This window comes from Gallus gallus, chromosome 4, assembly GCF_016699485.2.
Source record: "Gallus gallus isolate bGalGal1 chromosome 4, bGalGal1.mat.broiler.GRCg7b, whole genome shotgun sequence".
Taxonomy (NCBI): Eukaryota; Metazoa; Chordata; class Aves; order Galliformes; family Phasianidae; genus Gallus; species Gallus gallus.
The window spans coordinates 29,146,476-29,165,601 of NC_052535.1; the positions used below are offsets into that span (position 1 = coordinate 29,146,476).

General features: G+C 51.1%; 1 protein-coding gene across 5 annotated transcripts in view; it reads right to left on the bottom strand.

The window, feature by feature from the left end:
• The window catches only part of MAML3 (mastermind like transcriptional coactivator 3), a 253,271-nt gene that overhangs the window by 188,828 nt on the left and 45,317 nt on the right, over positions 1-19,126 (bottom strand). The window contains exons 1-2 of one of the 5 annotated variants that reach the window (XM_015276691.4): positions 13,119-13,226; positions 11,145-12,898 (exon numbers count right to left, since the gene is read on the bottom strand). The exons of 3 other annotated variants lie outside the window; for them this stretch is intronic. In XM_015276691.4, the coding sequence (XP_015132177.2) occupies positions 11,145-11,513 (369 nt within the window). In that variant the 5' untranslated portion in view covers positions 11,514-12,898; positions 13,119-13,226. Of the gene's footprint in view, positions 1-11,144; positions 13,227-19,126 lie in introns of those variants that run through there. One more of the 5 variants, XM_015276692.4, reaches the window with a different exon arrangement.

Genomic DNA, 19,126 nt, shown 5'->3' on the forward strand with positions numbered 1-19,126 from the left:
CAATATACAAAAACACAGCTGTCAATAACTAGGGAGGAAAATAAGCCCGCTATTATTTACTGTTACCAAAATATAAGAGACCCTCCATTCTGTTACACGGTACAGGGGAAGAAATGCATCTCGCTGGTGGGCTGGTGCATCCTACATCCTAGGTAGGAAATGCTATGTATTTTCCCATGCTTCTGCAGGACTAAGCAGCTATTACTGTCTTTGCCTTTATCTCAAGGCCTAACTCAAATGTCTTGTGATGAGGGCAAGTCAAATTTACCTAAACTGAGTACAGATACTTCTCAGACAGGTAACACACTGTGCTGACAGTATGCGTATACTGCCAGCTACGTATGTCACTCTGCCACCCTCACAGATGAGGAAAGGTAGCTGCACAAATTAAGGTCCCTCCCTTACTGAAATGTTATTATTACATGCAGTAATTAGTAATGGTGTCAGCTCAGTATTACGCCTGAAATCTGAAATACTGCAGATGGGACTTGGTTCTGCCATCTACTCAAAAGCTAATAAAGTTTTCTCTAAACTGGGAAAAGGCTACGATCCACCTTTTTGTACCATACCAATCTTATTATAAAGTGCTCTCTAAAGAGCTTTTAAAATATTCTTATGGAAACATACAGTTCCTTTGTCTGAGACGGTAACGGTCCAACATGTGCAGGTCCAAGTAGGTCTGACGAAGCACGGTATTAACTCTCAAGCTCACCTGTTGAACAGAATGCATCTACTTTAACCACCTCAAGGACCTGAGGTGCCAACCACCTGCTCCACACACTATGGCACAGACAGGATAGCTCAGCCAACAAAAGGATATGATTATATCTGCACCTTATTGCACTGTCTAACACATAAATCATCCTGAAAACCCTCGTTGTTCAGTAGTATACTCCGATCTGAGGGAGAGAAGCTCATTCCCGCCCTTCCAAAACTGTGAGACACCAGCACCCAAGGAAATCTCTTAGAGCTGTTGATTTAAATAAGGCCTGTGATGCAATGCTCAGCATTTCTCTCTACATCCACCAGAAAACAGGAATACGGGCAGCCACTAAACCATTGTCAACTACCTAAAACACTCTCCACTCCTCCCACTGGCCTGTGAAACTTGCATTACCTTCTGCCTCCCGCCACAACCAAGTCTGTAAACTGCTTTACAATAGCAGTGAATGGATACATTGAAAGGGGCGGGAGGGAAGTACTGAAATATAGCTTTCTTTAGCAAAACAACACATCACTTTACCAACTTGAGAAGTGTGCCTATAGGGCTTGGGCAGAAAGGACTCAAAACACACACACCTGTTTGTTTACTAACGTGTGAGAGGTCACTTGGACAATAGCTCTCCTGTGAACTGCTGCTGTCTGTAGGCAGCCTGAACGACACACGCACCAGGTAGCCACAGAAACAAGCCTGCTGCCTGCAGGCTTACATTTGCTGCACAACTCTGTCAAACAAATTCATTACGTGTGCCACTGGAAAGCTTTTAGAATTCCTCAGATCGGAGCAAAACAAAACAAAACAAAACAAAAAAAACAAAAACCCACCTCATCATCTAATGTAACCATTTAGAAAGCACACAGCACAGTGCGCTGTGAGGCCTTCATGGACGTGAGGCCTTCATGGACGTGAGGCCCATTTCCTTGGGTCTCTTCACCCCCGGTGCGACTGGTGGGGCAGAAGTGTGCCACAGGGCCCAGCGGTGCCCCCCACCAGGCTCCAGGGAGGCAGGCTGAGGTCAGCACAGATGAAAACATCCACACACCCTAGCGAGGAACAGCCAAGCACATGGGAAGCACAACGCTTTCCACAGGTAATGAAGCACTTAATGTCTCCCTCCTCTCCATTCCCACTGCTGCTAGAGAGACCGCAAATGGCAGACCATGATGTGCGATTCAAATGGACCCAAGATTCTCACTGCAACCGTTTCAAGAACTTCCAAAAATTACCCAGAACACGGGTAATTAACGTTTGCTGAACGTTATCCTCAGATTAAGCCAATCAACCACCCGAGCCAATTCCCCCCCCAGGCTCCCAACTAAGAAAAACTGGCTTTCAAAATATGATAGAAGTGACTGAGAAGAGGATTCATACCCCAGATATACACACAGTTGGCATTCTCACATGCACTCAGGATACCAACTCGTCTCCACTAGGACAACTGCGCTCGACATTCTACAGTTTTATGCAGAAACAAGCAGCTTTGTTTAAAGATACAAACAACAAAACAACAGTGTAGCCCGCAACCAATTAAACCAAAGGCAAAAGCAAGCAGATCCTACCTAACGTGAATTACTGCAAAAATTCTGACGTTATGTGCCTGAATATAAATAGCATATGAATCCTGTCTAGTAAAAAACATATATATTTGATATCACACTGCTACAGTTGCAATAAAACTGATTACAGTTGTATAAAACTGCAAGCATTTAGCTTCCTCCCTTCACAACAGGAAAGACATATTCAATCTTAAAACATGTAAGAACTGCGCTTAAAAAAAAAAGCATCTCTCAAATGAGATGACATATTTCATACCAGTTTGTTTATGCCAGTTTTCTAGCATATGAAAATCATCGTTTTTCACTTATTGGCCTCAAGTTCTCTTCCTGCCTTTACAAACATCCAAGTTTGTAAATGAAAAGCTCAGAAAAGCTCCTCTACCTTAAAAAAATTAATTACAAGCAGTCTAAAAATGGGGGGGGGGGGGGCAGAATCCAAAGCTGTTATTGGAAGTGACCAGCATGGCTCACTCCTGTGCCTTTACCCTGGTGAGAAAGCTAGCAAGCCCTGCTCTTAACACAGCTTTATGGTGTATGGTCATTATGTGCACACTACCCACAGCGCACGTCACGGATCTGGGAGGTAAATGATTTTGAAACCAGAAACAAGCGTCTTCTCAAGTAACCACTACTGTAACTTGACATTTGAAACACGCTGCATCAGAAATACCATTATCCCCAGTGCTGCTGTTTACCTGTTGTGAGTCTATTGAGTTAATTCCGAAAAGACAGCACCTCTGAGAAAGGAGGAAAAGAAATACAATGCAAAAAAAGCAACTAAACAAAAACATCCCACTTAATCACCCAGCCATAACTTACTACAAAACCAAATCATCTATTCTAATCACAAAGTTACAGTTTCACAGAAAATCCATTCAGAGAATTATAACTTACCCCATCTTTACCAGTTCTCCCATTACAAAGCCATAGAAGTTGTCCTCAACTGGCTGCTTCCAGCGGGGGGCTGACCAGAGGTAAGGCAGAGCATAGGGGCATCACTTACAGGCAGCAAACAGCTCAACTGCCCCAGCTGCCTCACCTGGCTCACCCTTAGGCAGACACATATGAAAAGACCAGAGAGAGGCTAACTAGCCAGATGTTCCACACACTGTCAGGTTTGCAGCACCTTCTTAATAAAATTCTCGTAGTATAAGCAGTGTGACATGCAAATACAGCTAGTCCATTTGGATAAACTACTTCAAAGATGGGTAAACCTGTGTGTTCTTACCATTGGCTTAAAGCAGCAGGAAATGTTATAGTAAAAAAGAAGGGAGGGACAAATTTGCCCTCCCCAAGGAACGGCTTTCTCATGGCAGCATGTATTTTGACACAAAATGAAAGAACGGAACAGTCTGTTCCATGTATTCAAACATCCATAACAGCTGTAAAGACGGTGTGTGCCAACTTCCTGGAGCCCCTCTCTGGCTGTGACAGGACTGCCAGACGCTTCACCACAGCCATGGGTGAGGGGAAGGGAGAGCTGAAATCAGTGCTGTTTGTGCCATTCTGCATTCACTAACCTCTATTATCACTATCCACTGCTGGCAACAAAACTGTTACCGAGAAAGGCAGTGGTGAAAATACGAAGGTAGAAAGCTTTTAACAATGAAACGAGGGAGAAAAATATAGTATTTTTTGTTCTGTTTTGCGTTAGGTAGAATGTATATCCAAATGTGTTAGAGAAACCCAGACAGCCTCACTGGACGAAGAAACATTAAGCCAAATTCTCTAAGATGCATTTTCAGAACTGCAGCAATCCAGACTTGAAACCATCTTCTGGCCTACAAACCTGTTAGCACAAATTATTTATGTCATCATAGTAGGAGAACAGATAGGATCTACGGATCATTTGGAACCATCACTTTGTACGCAGGCAGGTACTACAAGCTGCAATGCTTCAGCCAACCAGGAGCCCAAACAACGCAGCTGTCATCAGCCTACAGAAGTCTACTGTCAAAAGTAGGAGTCCACCAAAGCCTTCAAAGATGCATTACCTGCCTCACTGAGAACCAGAACTATGTGCAATGAAAAGAGACGCTGCTTGCCAAAAGGATCATTAAAAATTGGTCGTTTAATGCTTGTAACAGTTCTCCCTGCGCTGCCTCACTTATGCACTGGAATGCAACCCAGAGACATCAGAACAACAGCCACCAGCCTCGGAGACAAAAATGAGCAACAGCGCAAATCACAGCTGAAATGCAACAATCCTTTCAGCAGCCCAAAGACGATGACTGCCAGCTAAGATGTATTTTAAAGTCATTTTCTCAAATACTAGAGCATCTGTAACCACAATGCTCTGCATAAACAGAAGTGGCAGGAAACGCTGCAATTTCTCTCTTGGCTAAGTGCTGCTCTATCCTCCTTAATATAAGGAAACGTCGTAAATGATTAAAAAACTCCAATACCTTCCATAACTCTTCCAATCTCTCATCTGCCGTAACCAACTCCCTTCCTCCCTTAGATTAAACACAATGAAGAAATGCCAAAATATCACTGTGGATTCGATACGAGCCAAAGGAAAGAGAAAGAAAGCTGAAAATATAGAAAATGGATGCATATCAGGGGTTCTTCTTATCTGATTAGTACATCCCCTTCCGCCATCAGAACCGATCACTGGTCACCCTCCACCCCTACAAATCCTGGCAGCATAAATCCTTTCACTTTGTCTTTTAAAGCACAGCCTAAGAGCTGCCATATGGGTACGCGTACTGGTTTATAGAAACACACACGTGTGGTCATACTGGCTGCTTGCTGTGATAATGTGCAGGGGAAGAGAAAGGCTAGGGACCAACTCTACTCCTTACCCAGGTGTGCAACATCCAAGGACCTTCTGAGCAGGCCTGAGATTTTCTGAAGTGGCATAAAAACGATGCAGGAAACCTGTACCACAGGGGCAGAGCCCAAGAGCCCCCACCTCTGACCAATTAAAAAGCAACTCATAGAACTGCAGAGTGGCCTGAGTTGAAAAGGACCATAATAATTATCTAGTTTCAACCCCCCCGCTATGGGCAGGGTCGCCAACCACTAGACGAGGCTGCCCAGAGCCACATCCAGCCTGGTTAACCTCACATAGGGTTAGCTCAGCTGATGCCAAATAACTCGGTAGGTCTCAGTTTGTGTTGAGACCCAAATGCACTGAGGCCTAGCAGCTTTGGTTCACTCCTCCAAGCTTCAATTGCTGAGAAGCAAGGACCTTGCAGAACCCGATTTGAAAACCTTGTAGGAAGCGGCCCTGATAAAAAATACAGGAAGGAAAATACGAGAGTTGTTGGTCTTTCTGTTTGTTAGCTTAGTTATTCCAAAAGTCATCAGTTCAAACCTCTTTTCCACTCCCTGCGTGCCGCGGTTGCGCAGCGCTGACAGCAAGCGAAAAGTAACAGATCTTCTCCTCTACCAACAGCACTTCAGCATTGGCCTTAACAGTCAGAGAAACCTACAGAAAACGCAAGGAGATTACAGGCAGACACACTTCTCTCTTCTCACAGCCCAGCTAAGTTTGAAGTATTCATATCTCCTTACAATTACGCTGTACGTGGTGGCAAGCAAAATCAACCTGAAAGCGGGAAGTCTTGAAAGAGAGCAGCTCAGCCCCTTCCTGTAGGCAAAAAAAAATATCCAGCAGCTGCTACCTTATTAACCACATTAAAAACACATTTATTTCTAACCCCAGTAAAACTGGCTTGCAAATACTCCAAAAGCAAACAGGAGCAGACTGCAAACGCTGCGCACCTGAAGTATGCGAGGGGGAAACAAAAGGGTAATCAAAATTATATGATTTTATGACTCACCATCTTAGACAAACTAGGAAAATAAATATTTCAAACTGCTAGGGCTCCCAAATTCCCACCGAACATGCAAGTGTGGTGCTTATCTGAGCAGCCCGCGAGATCTCAGGCTGGAAAACTGACTACAGGTTCCCAACTCCAGCCCGAGACTCAACCTCACATTTCAATTCACCAGACTGAACGCCCGAAGGACTTCTGTCAGCAGTTCCTGGCTGTCAGACCTGTCCTTAAAGCCCTGCTAATCCTACACACCTCTCACATGAATTATGCATACTGGAGTAATATGCAACCAAATGGCACATACGTGCGCGTGGTTACGTGAAAATGAACTCTGACCCCTTTGCTGCTTCTCACAGCGTTCTCTCATCCCCTGTCTGTACGAAGGGACAGGATCACTCGTCCCTTCCCAGGGGTTACTGAGCTCTGACAAAAAGGGTGTGCGGGCAGGCAGGCACGTTTTAGCTAACGTCCCACGTGTTTGTCCTGGGATAAGGGCAAAGTTTCACAGCGGGATTAAGGTGTTGTAAGACCGTGCTGCCCACGGGAGGGACAGTCAAACAAACCGTGGACCCGATCCAGCTGAAAGCCATCCCAGAACGAAAGGAAGAAAAATAGTTCCATCCTACCTACGTGCGTGGTGAGCCCGCTGACCGGGGAGCTCCGCCTGCAAAGGGGGGCAGCCAGAAAACACGGCCACGCGGCCCAGATGGCACCTCCGCGGTGGCTGCAGTCAGTTCCCATTTAGGCCAGCTCAAGCTACTCGGGAAACACTGAGCTTCGGGTCAAGCGAGCACAAACTCGGGCTAGCCTAAGTGCAAGCACAATTACGCGTTCATGCTTTTGGCTCTGCTAGAACGGTTTTGGATGAGTGCCAGCCAAACTCTTCCTCCTGACCTGCGCCAGGCCTCAGACTTCAGGGCAGGACTTTGCACCCTGCTGTTTGGCCAAGCTGAAGGTAGGTCTCACTATGAGTGGTCGCAGTGTGTCAAAATACAACTTTCCCTGCTCCAGATATGGCTCATTCTGACCCAACCCGCCATCTCTTAAAGAGACACGGCTTCATTCAAAGCACATAAAGGTCACCAGAGGCTGGTAGGGCTTGCAGCGAAGAGTCTCTCTATTCCTTTCCATTTGCTAAGCTGAAACCTACAGTGCTGACGAGCTGCAAAAGGAGGTCAGCACAGAAACTCCTCGTCCTAAAGGACAAGAATCACACGGGAGCATCAGGTGTGAGTTGCTATGGAAAGGAGAACTGAGATGGGAGAGGCTGTGGAAAGACACAGAGATCCACCCTTAGAGGAAGAGCGAAATAAAAAGGGTTACTGGATGACTCCTTCCGTGAGGCATACGAGAGGAGGAGTGTTGTTGGCCTGGGATTTAACTCTGCTGTCATCCCAGTTGTGCGTTCACCACCAACCTTACCCCCATGCAAACAAGCTCGGGCACTGCTCACTAGCTGCAGAGATGCTTAATTCCACTTAGTCATCAGGCATGAGTAAGGGCCGCAGTATTTGACCTCTTGTGGAAAATAAGAAACATCCGAAAAGTATCTTCCTTTTCACCTTTTTGCAGTGTTACAGAAACAGACGTTTCCTGTAGCGTAACTGATGAACCTCTGAGCACCGGCACAGAAGCTGTATAGCAGTGCTACGTGAGAAGCACAAGAACTGTGCACAGGTGGATGAACACGCACACAGCTACCCACCAACTACAGCATGCGTGAGCTGTAAGATACCACCTACAGGACCAACGGCACCACTTGACGCTCAGCTTCATCACTAACACCAATGAAGGAGTTACATATTTCACCAGAGATACCCCCTCCAACAGAAAGGAAGCAATAAAAGCGGTAACCGCTTTCCTGGGGTGGAATATCTGCCGACAAGGAGCAGATACAGCCAGACTGCTGTACTTCCTAACACGTCACGCTGGTCCTATACCCACCGAGCTGAAGGCACCTGTCTTCCCATATCCCTTCCCACAGGTAGGAGGGATGTGAGCATTCACTTCCGTGAGGCACTGCATTGACCCAGGGTGGGTAAAAGAGCACTGCTGGAAAGAACTGCGTTTGCCAGCTGTGTTTTCTCCAACTTTAAACCAACTCCAAACTGGCACGGTGTGCCCTGGCAGGGAGGGGAACAGAAAGGATGATCTAATAGGGCAGTTAACTTCCGTCACTAATTTCTGTGATCTAAATAACATTTTACGGGGTTTTAAAATCATTTCTCTAAGGGCTGGCTTTAGGGTTAGACGTGGTCAATCCGACACAGCGGCCGTCAAGCCCATCGCAATGCTAAGTAAGAAAAGCATTGAAGAGCCTTTAAAACAGGAAAAAAGCAGCTCCAGCCCCTTTAAACACTGTGGCAGAGCTCAGATGCAAATAGACGTGCATCAGAAGGTCAATGTGGTAATTACCAAAGCTGTGTTTCATTGGACAAAACAAAACGACAACACTGCACAGAAGAGCAGAGCCGGGGATAGGACACAGGTGGTTTAATTTGGCAACATGTATCTTATATACCCTATCGTATACCAAACATTTATTGTTTATATTGTATCCACACACACATATACAGCCTCTGGACCACGTTCACGCAGTCCCATGGATGCAGAGACAGAAGACTCTCGCACTTAGAGCCGCAAATGCAAAGACAGATGAACTCACGAGCACTGAAATGACGTGTTGATGTTTCCTGGAACCAGCAGAGCTTTGGATGGCCTGTAAACGTTCCCAATGCTTCCTTTACAACCTCGCTGGTATGACATTCTAATAATCCAACCCGAAAACAACTTTGGCTTTTGCCAGGTTGGACTGGAAAGAGGAACAAAAGTTCTCCCAGCTACATATAAACAGCTTTGATTTTGGGGCACATCCCAGCCAGTGCCTGCAAGGGCACAAACAAGTTCTGAAACGCACTGCTCTCCTCACGTGGGATAGGCCAAACCAGCGAGCGGCTCAGCTTTTCCAAAATTCAGCCAGCAAAAACGTGGTCTGTAGTAAGACACAAATTCAGAGTAGATCAGCAGCTCGCAAAACACGGCCAAGCCTGTGCTGCTGCTACGCCCCTTCCCAAAAAAGGCTGCCGCTGAGAACCACTTGTTGGTTCACATGGGGTCCCAAACAGTTCCTCTCTCAAAGAGAGCGGCACAGGGCGCCCAGGGAGGTGGCACCGTCCCTGCAGGCATTCAAGAACCGTGTGGATGCGGCACTGAGGGGCATGGTGAGCAGGCAGCGGTGGTGCTGATGGTTGATGACCTTTTAGTGGTCCTTTCCAACCTCAACGATGGTATGATCCCATCAGGTACCTATGACTGCATTGGTGCCTCCGTGAGCCTGTGGAGCGAGCAGTGCCCTGCGGTTCCCCTGCCCTCCCGATGGAAGTGAATGCAACAGCAGCCCTCCCTGAGCAGGAAGGGAGAAAAGCCCAACGCAGAGGCTGGTGTGAAAAAAAAAAGGAACACAAAACCGTGTTCGGTAAATACCGAACCATTTACATTATGAAACTTGTTTGCAAACTTCTGACAGCCCGACACGAGGAACTTTCTGCTTTGCTTCTTGCTTTTGGTTTCTCGTACTATTAAAAAAACAGAAAGGTTTCAAAGAAAATATCTTTCAGTTGCTTTGAAAGGAGCGACTTCCCAGGCTTGGAGTGGAACTTTCACGTGCCAGGGAACGCTCCCTAACGCCCTCAGATGAGGCAGAAGTCATAATTAACATTCAAGTGAAAGAGAGCACATTACACTTCTACATTTTCCTACAGCGCACGTTCTTATCAACAGAGCGGCTGCTGGAAACGGGGCTGCTTTGATCGAGGGTCAGAATTTCTCTTCTCGGACGCAAAAGGTCTGCGCACGCCCCATACCCACGCGCAGCACACCGCCGCCGTGCCATCGCCGGATCCCCGCCAACTATCGCTACGCGGGGCTGCCCGCGGCTCCTCGAGCTCCCTTCCCCACGCGGAGCGAACGGAGAGCCGCACCCGCGTCGCCCCGTCGGTCCCCGCCGCTTTAGCACGGCAGCCCGGCCTCGCCGCCCGCCCGGACACGGGGAGAAGGCCGACCCTCGAGCCGCCCGACCGCAACCCGGCAGCGCTGCGGGGCCGGCGGAGCGCTCGCGGCCCCGCGGGAAGGCGGAACGGCCGCGGCCCCGCGGCAGCGGCAGGAGAGCGGCGAGATGTCAGCGGGTGGCTTCTCCGCTTCCTGCTCGCGGACTCCCCCCGCCCCCGCTTTGTGCGGTCGCCGCTGCGCCCTGCCCCTGCGCGGCCGGGCCGGGCCGGGCCCCCGGGGAGAGGCCGGGAGGCGGCCGAGGGGCGGGAGGCGGCGGGGGCAGCGCGGAGCTTTTGTCTGCCGCCGGCGGAGCCACCCCCGCCCCCCGCCCGTCGGAGCGGGCAGACAAAGCGGGGCCGTGGGGAGGGACGGGGGGAAGGAAGGTGCCGCCGCCGCCGGGGCGCCGGGAGCGGGGCTCGGCTCGGCCCGGGATGGACGAGGGAGGGTCCGCGGGAGGGACGTGCGGCGCTCGGAAGGGAAGCCGCGCTGCCGCCTCCCTTTTTCTCCTCCTCTTTCTCCTCCTCCTCGTCCTCCTCCTCCTCCCCCCGCCGCCCATTGTGCGCCCGGCAAACGGCGAGCGGCCGCCCGCCCCCGGGCAGCGCGGCGCGGCGAGGGGACGCGTCGGGACACACACGGCAGAAGGAGCGCGACGGCCACCGCTCTCCGCACGGCCGCGGCCGGCAGCCCCGCTCCCCCCGCGCCGCCTCTTATTATTCATCATCGGTGCGGGCTGGGAGTGGGAAACTCCGCTTCCTACTCGCAGCCGCGCTCCGACCGACTCAGCCTCCGCCCCCTGCCCCCCCCCCCCCTCCGCTCCTCGCCGAGCTCCTTAAAACCCGAGGAAACTTTAGGCAGCGCCCGAGCGCCGGCTGCCGCTCGCCCCGACAGCCCCCGGGCCCGCGGGCGGCCTCGCACCGTCCCCAAGCACGGCCCCGGCCCCCGGCAGCGCGGTCCCTCTCCTCCCCCCGCCGGGCGGGCCGGGGAAAAAGTTTGTCCTCCCGCCGCGCCGCGCCGCGCCCCCCGAGCGGCCCTTACCATGATCAGCGTGTGGTTGCGCTGCTCGGCCGCGGCGGGCTCGGCATCCTGCGGCTGCTTGCTCGGCGGCGGCTGCTTGCCGCCCGCGCCCGTCTTCTTGGCCCGCTGCTCCAGCGTCCTCTGGTAGAGGCTCACGGTGTCCCTGCGCTCCAGCTCCAGCTGCTCCGCCTGCGCCTGCTGGTAGCGGCTCTCGCAGCTGACATGGTGCCGCCGGCAGCCCTCGATGCGCTGCCGCAGCCGCTCCACCACCGTGCTGTGCTTGGGGACGCCGGCGGCGGCGGCGGCGGCGGCCCCGGCGAGCCCTCCGCCGAGGCCGGCGTTGATGCAGACGCTGCTGCCGTTGGCGGCCGGGGCCGCGAAATCCCCCATGCCCGGCCCCGCGCGCGCCGCTCCGGAGGAACTCGGCGCGCTGCCCCCCGCGGGGTCCCGCTCACAGCCCCGCGGGGCGGGGGGGGCACCGGCATGTAGCGGGGAAGCGGCGGTCCCCGGCGAGCGCTGCTCCTCGCCCCCAGCCAATCCCCCTCGAGGAGCTCCAAAACATGAAGGAGGAGAAGAGCGGAGCGCGGCGGGGGGGCGGGAGGGGGAGCGGCGAGCGGGGAAGGTGCCGGGGGTGACCGCAGGGAAGCGGCGCAACAACTGAGCGGCGGCGGCGGCGGCCAACTCCGGCGCTCAGCGCGGCTCTTCGCCTCCCGCGGCTCCTCCGCGACCCGCCGTGCCCAGAGCGGCTCCGCGGGGCCGCCGGAGGTCGCTCCCAGAGCCCGCGCTCCCCATGGGTGAGGGGAACACGCGCCCCTCCGCACGCACACACACGCGCACGCGGGGACAGCACACGCACACGCGGGGACTCCGCACGCGCCCACGCTCGCACGCGCCGTGCACACGCCGCACACTCACTCGCGCGCCCCGGCACCCAGGGGCGGGCACGGCCGCTCGCTCATTGTACGTTCCTCCTAGAGAAAAGTTTGGGCGCTCGTGCCGCGCCGCGCTCGCAAAGTACTCGCGCTGCCGGGCTGCATGGCAACGGGAACCCGGCGGCACGCCTCGGCCCGCGGCCGGCCCGCACACGCACGAGCCGGGGCCGCGCCGGGGAGAGCGGAGCCGACGAGCCCGTGCGGAGCGCCGCTCTCACACAGCCGGGCGCCGCGCTCCGCCGCCGCCACAATGATCGAGGGCCCTCCTCCGCCTCCTCCTTCTCCTCCTCCTCTTCTCCTCCTCCTCCCCTCCGTGCCAGCGGAGTGATACAGGGCGGCAGCGCTCGGCGCGCGGCGCGGCTCCCCGGGCCGGGAGGCAGACCCGGGGACAAGGTGCAAAACCCGGCGCGGACGCCGCCCAGCAGGAGCGGACGCGGCCAGGCCCCCCGGCGCCGCGCGGCTCGGCTCGGCTCGGCACGGCACGGCCGCCACCTGCCGCCCCGCTCGGCCCCCCCCCACCGTGCCCGGAGCGGCGGCCCCGAGCCCGCGGTGCGAGCAGCCCCTCGGCGGGCACGCCGCGTTTCCCTCCGGTGTAAACCGCTGCATAACGAACGGCGAGAAGCGAGCGGCTCGAGCCCGCCGGCCGCGGCCGAACTTGTGCGTTTGATGCGGCGGGTTGCGCTGCCGGGCCGCCTGCCCCCGGACGGCGGCGGCTGGAGCGCTCGGCACGCTCACGGCTCTCGCGTTCGAAGCGTAAGCCGCCGTTCGCCGACTCCTCGTTTCACAGAGACGCGTGAAGCCGAGCCCCGACTCTCGGGGACGCCCCTCTTCTGGAACGCGCCGCTGGAAACAGGGAGAAGTGGGAACTCACGCACCGGGACGGGAGCTGACCTACGCCGTCCCCGTTTGTGCCGGGGCGCGCCGGCACGGGGCACGGCTTCGGAGCTCCCGACAGCGGCGAAGAGCCGCCTTTGTCTCCCGGAACCGCTCGGCGGCCTCAAAGTCGGCTTTTATCGCGTTCCTATTGCGACAGCTCCCGGCCGCGAGCAGACTAAATCCTTACCGGCGGGCAAACGACGCCGGTCGGCAACGAGTGCCTCGCGAGGAGCGTCCGCCCTCTCCCCCCGAACTCTCCCCGGCAGCGCCCGGCCGAGGAGCGGAGCTCGGCCCCGCCGCTCCGGAGCTCCCCGCAGTGCCCCCTGCAGCCCGCCGTGCGCCGAGCACGGGCGCCCCACGGAGCGGCGGGGAGCCACGGGGAGCGCCGGGTCCCCCTCCTGGCTCCGGGCGGTGCTCAGCGCGCAGGGCGGCCGAGCGGAGCCGCAGAGTTTTGCGGTACCCGGAGCTCGGTGCCGGAAGCCGAGTGGCGATTGTAAGACAGCCACGAGGTTTCACCGTTTGTTTTTGGGGGCTCTTTGAAGGATGCCGACGCGGCGGCTCCCGAAACGCTACCGAAATGTGCTGTTTGGGGAACTGTATACATTCCCAAGGGATAGGTGGTGCACTCGCTGATGCCCGCAGTGGAGCGCTGATGCCTACCGGCAGCGGTTGGCAGGGCGCTAATTGAGGGTTACAGGAGATGATTGCCTGGTAAAGGATCCATTCAGTCAGTTACGATTTGGAACAATTACAAAGGATGGGCCTGATCTGTGAAAAGAGACGCGATATGAATATACAGCATGCGTTCTCAAGATGATTATCATGACAGAGATCTGTCTAATTAGGAAGGATCTATTTTAACGCTAAGAAATGAAAGAGCCCAGCTGGGAGAGGAATTCAGAGGAAGATGCAGCGACACGACTGCTAAGCTGACAGCAAATGCAGCCTAAGCGTGTTCCAATGACAGCTTCTAAAAAAAAAAATCATCTCAGCATTTAATCAATAGCGGCTTCGGAACAAGTAGAGCCCCACAGATAACCCAGCTAGTCACAGCAGTGGGAGGAGCTCCGTAAATAACATAGACAATATGTATCTGCAGAGCGACACTCTGAAACCACTTCCCCTTTGCCGGCCGAGTTACGGCTATCCAGTAGATGGGCAACATTAAAAGTAGCCCGAGGATAGAGCTGATCCCTGCCGTGCCAGAAACGCCCGTGTTCTCACACAGGTTGCAAACTGCTGCTTTGGGGCACCAAGTTTCAAACCACCGTGGGCAGCAGAGTGACCTTCGGAGCGGCTGCCGGGGTAGAAACCTTACTGAGTGCTCCTCCCGTGATTAAAGGGCTCGTGTGTAAGTCAACGGATGCCACGGTGACTCTCTGGTATCTGCTGCAAGGCCAGCCTAGCATCAACAGCTCGGCGTGCCCGCTGAGTGCAATGACTTTGGAAGCCAGATAACAGGCCCCTTTCAGGTATGGATGAAGCTTTCTTACGCCACGAAAAGCACTTCAAAAAATCTCTGCTGAAGTTTCTCAAGGACACAGCGAGCAAATGAGACGTACTTCACTTCCTACGGTAAGCTACTGAAGTGCACGTCACCTAATTCAACTGTAGTCCAAAGAGAATAATAACGTCATCTCCAGAGCAGTTAAAAGAAAAGCCATATAATTGAGGGTCGATTAAAAACGAAACCCCAAAACCTCCATGAATGCATCGATGAAATCCAAGTGCAGCGTGGCAGCGTGGCTAACATTCTCAGGACAGCTGGGGCCGGAGCTGCAGGAATCCTTCCAGCAGCGAGCTGAGGCTGAAGCAAAAGAAGTCGCTCTAAATAGTTAAAGAAAAGTCATCGAGGTTGAAAAGGAACAGGAGAGCAAAACAATGAGGGGGGAAGGGGAAGCAACAAGGAAAATCAGAAAGCTAGTTAAAATTGCAGAAGTCAGGGCTCTAAGGCAGACTGCAGGAAGTGATCGCTGTGGAAATACAAAAAAAAACCTGAGACACTCTCAGAAGTGCATGCCTGCCTGTACTTCTGTGCAGTTCGAGTGGTACAACATGGAGAATCCAAGTCAGAGTTTGTACCGAGTCTTCCCAGTTGTGAACAACGCTGAACGCACCGCTTCAGCAACGTATGAGAGTGGGACTGCCACGTGGACTGAGATACACACGCCTAAGCACCCCGCTAAACCAAGGCACAAAAAGCACAGGGAAAGCATGCAAAATGCAGGCTCGTACTGTCCTGCTGTGACTACAGATAGGTCACAAGAATGTAAAACCAGAGCATCGTAGATGGCCCCACCAGCCAAGGAAAAAATGCCCATCACAGCAAAGCTTCTGCACTCTTCTCTACTTCAGGAGCAGAGAAATCTGAACGAGGTTCCAGACTTTAAACGCCTCTAAATCCACAAAGTTAATCAACGCTAACAGACCTTCCCAAAGCTTTGAGAAGGCAGAGCTTAACACTGATACGGTACTGTAGGCTCACCAGACAGCTTCACACTGCATGCAGGAGAGACATTTTCTCTTAATGTTCTAGTCCAAGTTCTAAAACTACTTTCTATGTATACTGATGGTAATGTTCATATAAAATAATATAAACTGTAGGTCTGTGCTTCAAACACGTGAACAGAAATAGCAAGTGCTGAGTTCTGTTTGTTCTTTGTGCATAGTGGGCAGCTCAAAGACTTTCGTTCACCATTAGCAACAAAGCTAAACAGGTGTATACCAAGTTTTAAGGGACTATTCATCCCTTCTGCACCTATTTCTCCCCAGAGCGCCTGGGCAGCTACCCTACATGCAATCCATGCAGAAATGGAAACAGTTGTTAAAGTGGCAGAATTTACATGGAGTGGCACTGTTAGAGGAATGTTACTGAAACACACCCTAGGTTAGAAAGCAAAAGTAAGGTAAGTAATCCAGGTAGGTCACAGTGTACCTTTCCTTTATTATGGGCATCTGGTTTCAGAGGTAATAGCTGTAGATGCCCATGGAAACAGTGAGTTGAGAGTGAGAAGGGGGGAAAGGATCCCAGATCAGTAACTGGGATGGAAAGGAGGAAAGCAGGGAGAGAGAAAGAAGAAAGGACAGAAGGAAAATTCCCAAAGAGATGCTGGGGGGGGTTCCTTATGGCTTACACCAAAATATACACGAAAGAACCCAAACTCACTTAGCCATTCTTATCCCGAGTAGCCCACTCCTCACTAAAGGCTGTCCATTTCCATTTAGCTTGAATTAGCAGGGCAACAAACAGAAAATCCTTCATCAATAAAAACAAATCCCAGCTTTATTGATGAGGAAGCAGCTGGGGGAATTTATTTATTTATCTTTTTTCTCCCGGGCATTTGCTGTTAACTGTGAGCCATTTATAAGAATTTCAGAGTGAATGCCATCACCTGGAATCTTCCGAGGCAGAAAGAGAGACTGACCCTAAGGAGCACTACTGTTCATCCTTTTCCATGCGGGAGACTGATGATGGTTCTCCAATCCTTGGCATAACCAACCAAGTACCACGTTGAAACACACAGGTTTTCACAGTCTTAATTTTCAGAGAAACAAAACAAAAGGTCATTTTTCACAGTGGTTGTTATTGGTAAGATTCACGTAAGTTCAATCTTCAAGCAGGAGACACGCTCTGTATTCCCCCTCATCCCAAAGTGCCCACTACTACTGTCGTTGTCTCTCCGAGACTGCTATAAGTTTACAGCCTACCAACACACATGCATTTCGCATACATACAGACTTGTATTAAAAGCATGTCACTGAGGTTAAAGTTCTGCAGTCAACGAGCTTAAAACTACCCAAATCAAAGCGCTTGTGCAATCTTTATTTGGCTTCCTTGTGTAATCCACTGCATGATGAAGTCTTCAAATACACCCTCACAAACTGTTTTTCCACAGGATGTTTGCTTCGTTCTGTACACAGAATTGTCAGTGCTCACCAGTGAGCAGCTATTCAATACGTGTTTTCCTTTTTGTTTTGCATATGACCTCACGTCTATTTACTAATTCAACCCCTTGTTCCTAGACATTCATTTCCCTGGAATGACCACCGCCGTGACTCCTGAGTGTTTCACGTACCAATAAACTGTTTTTCAGTTTGTGGCAAGTGAGAGGATCGTGCTCTCACTCACGATAGATACTGGAAACTGAAACAAAGAAACCAAGCTTAAATCTTTTGCTAAAATGCCTAATTTGAGCTGATTCTTTTTTTTCAAGTTGTATTTTAGACAACTTAAAGTACACCACGCATCATGAGATCAGCCCACATCAATTCAGCAGGATTCACAGGTGCCTAACATTTCTGTTAATCAAAAGCCCCTTTTCAAGTCAGGTACCTCGAAAATGAGGAACAGAATTAGCCATCACTGGCAAGAAGAAGAGCTTAAGTGAAATGAGTAAAATCACTTAAGACAGTTCAGACATATAATCTCAAGCGCACATAGTTCAGTAAATTTATTGGCAACAGCAGCAATTATATGCTACAGCAAACAAAAAAGAAGCAGAAAAAGAAATAAAATACTACGTGCTGGTTTTCAGTCATCTTTAAAAAAAACCCACACACTTTTTGTCCCGCTCTTTCTGAAGACACCCCTTCCAACTTGCCTTTTCTGAAGTGAAGTCAAAGCACCGTGTGTTTAGGAAGCATGCTTTCTGATTCCCCGAGGCCAAAAAATGCTAAAGAGATAAGACATTAAAATAACCTGAAAATCCCTAAAAGGATCCTGTTTGTGCTTGGTCATATTAACCAAAGTACAATAAACTACTAGCTCCACTGAAAACCAACCCCGCTTCCAGGCTATTTCCAGAGTCACTGAAGTCACCAGACAACATTCATCAGAAGTCTAGGACGCCTCTCATCTTAGCTCAGACTTGCAGTTAACTAATGGTTTACAGCAAACAACGGCTGATTAGATTCCAGTTAGACAGGGAAAAAAAATCCTTCTCATAGTATGAATAGTGAGAGTTTAAAGAGATTGCTTACGGAGGCTGCTGAGTCTCCATCACTGAAAGCTGTAGGAACAGGATAGACAAATTTGTCTGTAAAGACACGAACATAATTGATTTTGCTTACCATGGAAGGGGGATGGATTAGTTCACTCCTTAAGGTCCCTTCCAGTCCTAACTTGCAGTAACATTATGATTACTTAGGGAGCTTGAAAGATACAAATGTATTTAAGCAGTTAGTAACTTCATTTATTTAACCCTGGCTTTGGTGTAAGAAGGTTACGTACAAACTTCAGTGTTGGATCGGACCATGGGTCCATCTATCACAGAACTCTGAGAGCAAAAGCAAGGACAGGGTAAACACGCTCACGGCCTCCCAGCCTTCATCCATTTTCAGGTTAGGTGATGCGATTATCTAGTTAGTCCACTCTACAGCATCTCTTCCAAGGATTTACCCCTTGCGTCCCCGTAAACTCCTTGATCCAGAAAGTTCTTTGAAGAATACCACCACTAGTCCACACAGGTTGCCTGAAGAAATAGTTCCTTCAGTTTGTTCTGGATAAAACCCTTACCAGCTTCTTTCGGTATACTTCATTCTTGTATTAGGAGAGAAGGCAAAAAGCCAAGCCCACTCCTCTGCTCTGCAGGCCTCTCAGTTCTGCAGATACCTTCTTACATTTCCCCAGTCATATCTTTCCAGAGTTTCGACTATTCCATGTATGAAGTTCCTTGTATGCTGTATGGAAGTCACAGTATGTGACTAATCATCGCTGCTATCCCAAGAATCTTTATTAGTTCCAGCATGCCTTTTCCAAGATAGAACTGCATGCTGTATTCAAGCATGCAAACCTTGGATTTTTACAGTGGTATATGGACTTCAACAGCAACATAATTATCCTTTCCATTTTGTTCTCTACTTGCTTAATAATAAATCCTAACCTATAACTTTTTCCTTCTTTCTCTACTAAGCCAGTATTTTCATGAAACTGTCTACTGTAACCGAAATGTTCCTGAAGACCTTTGGGCCAACTCTGAAATGGCCCAAGAAGTGAAGATAGGATTAACCTTCCCTGACTGTACTATTCTGCCTACCTTTATCTACACTGAGATGCACCCATCATTTTAGTGTACAGCCTTACAACATCTTGCACAGTCTGCCTCTGTCCTTAGACTCTTGCATAACCTCCTATCATCAGCAAAGCTTCGCCACCTCACTAATCACTTCCCTCCTCCAGGTCATTGATAAGACAAG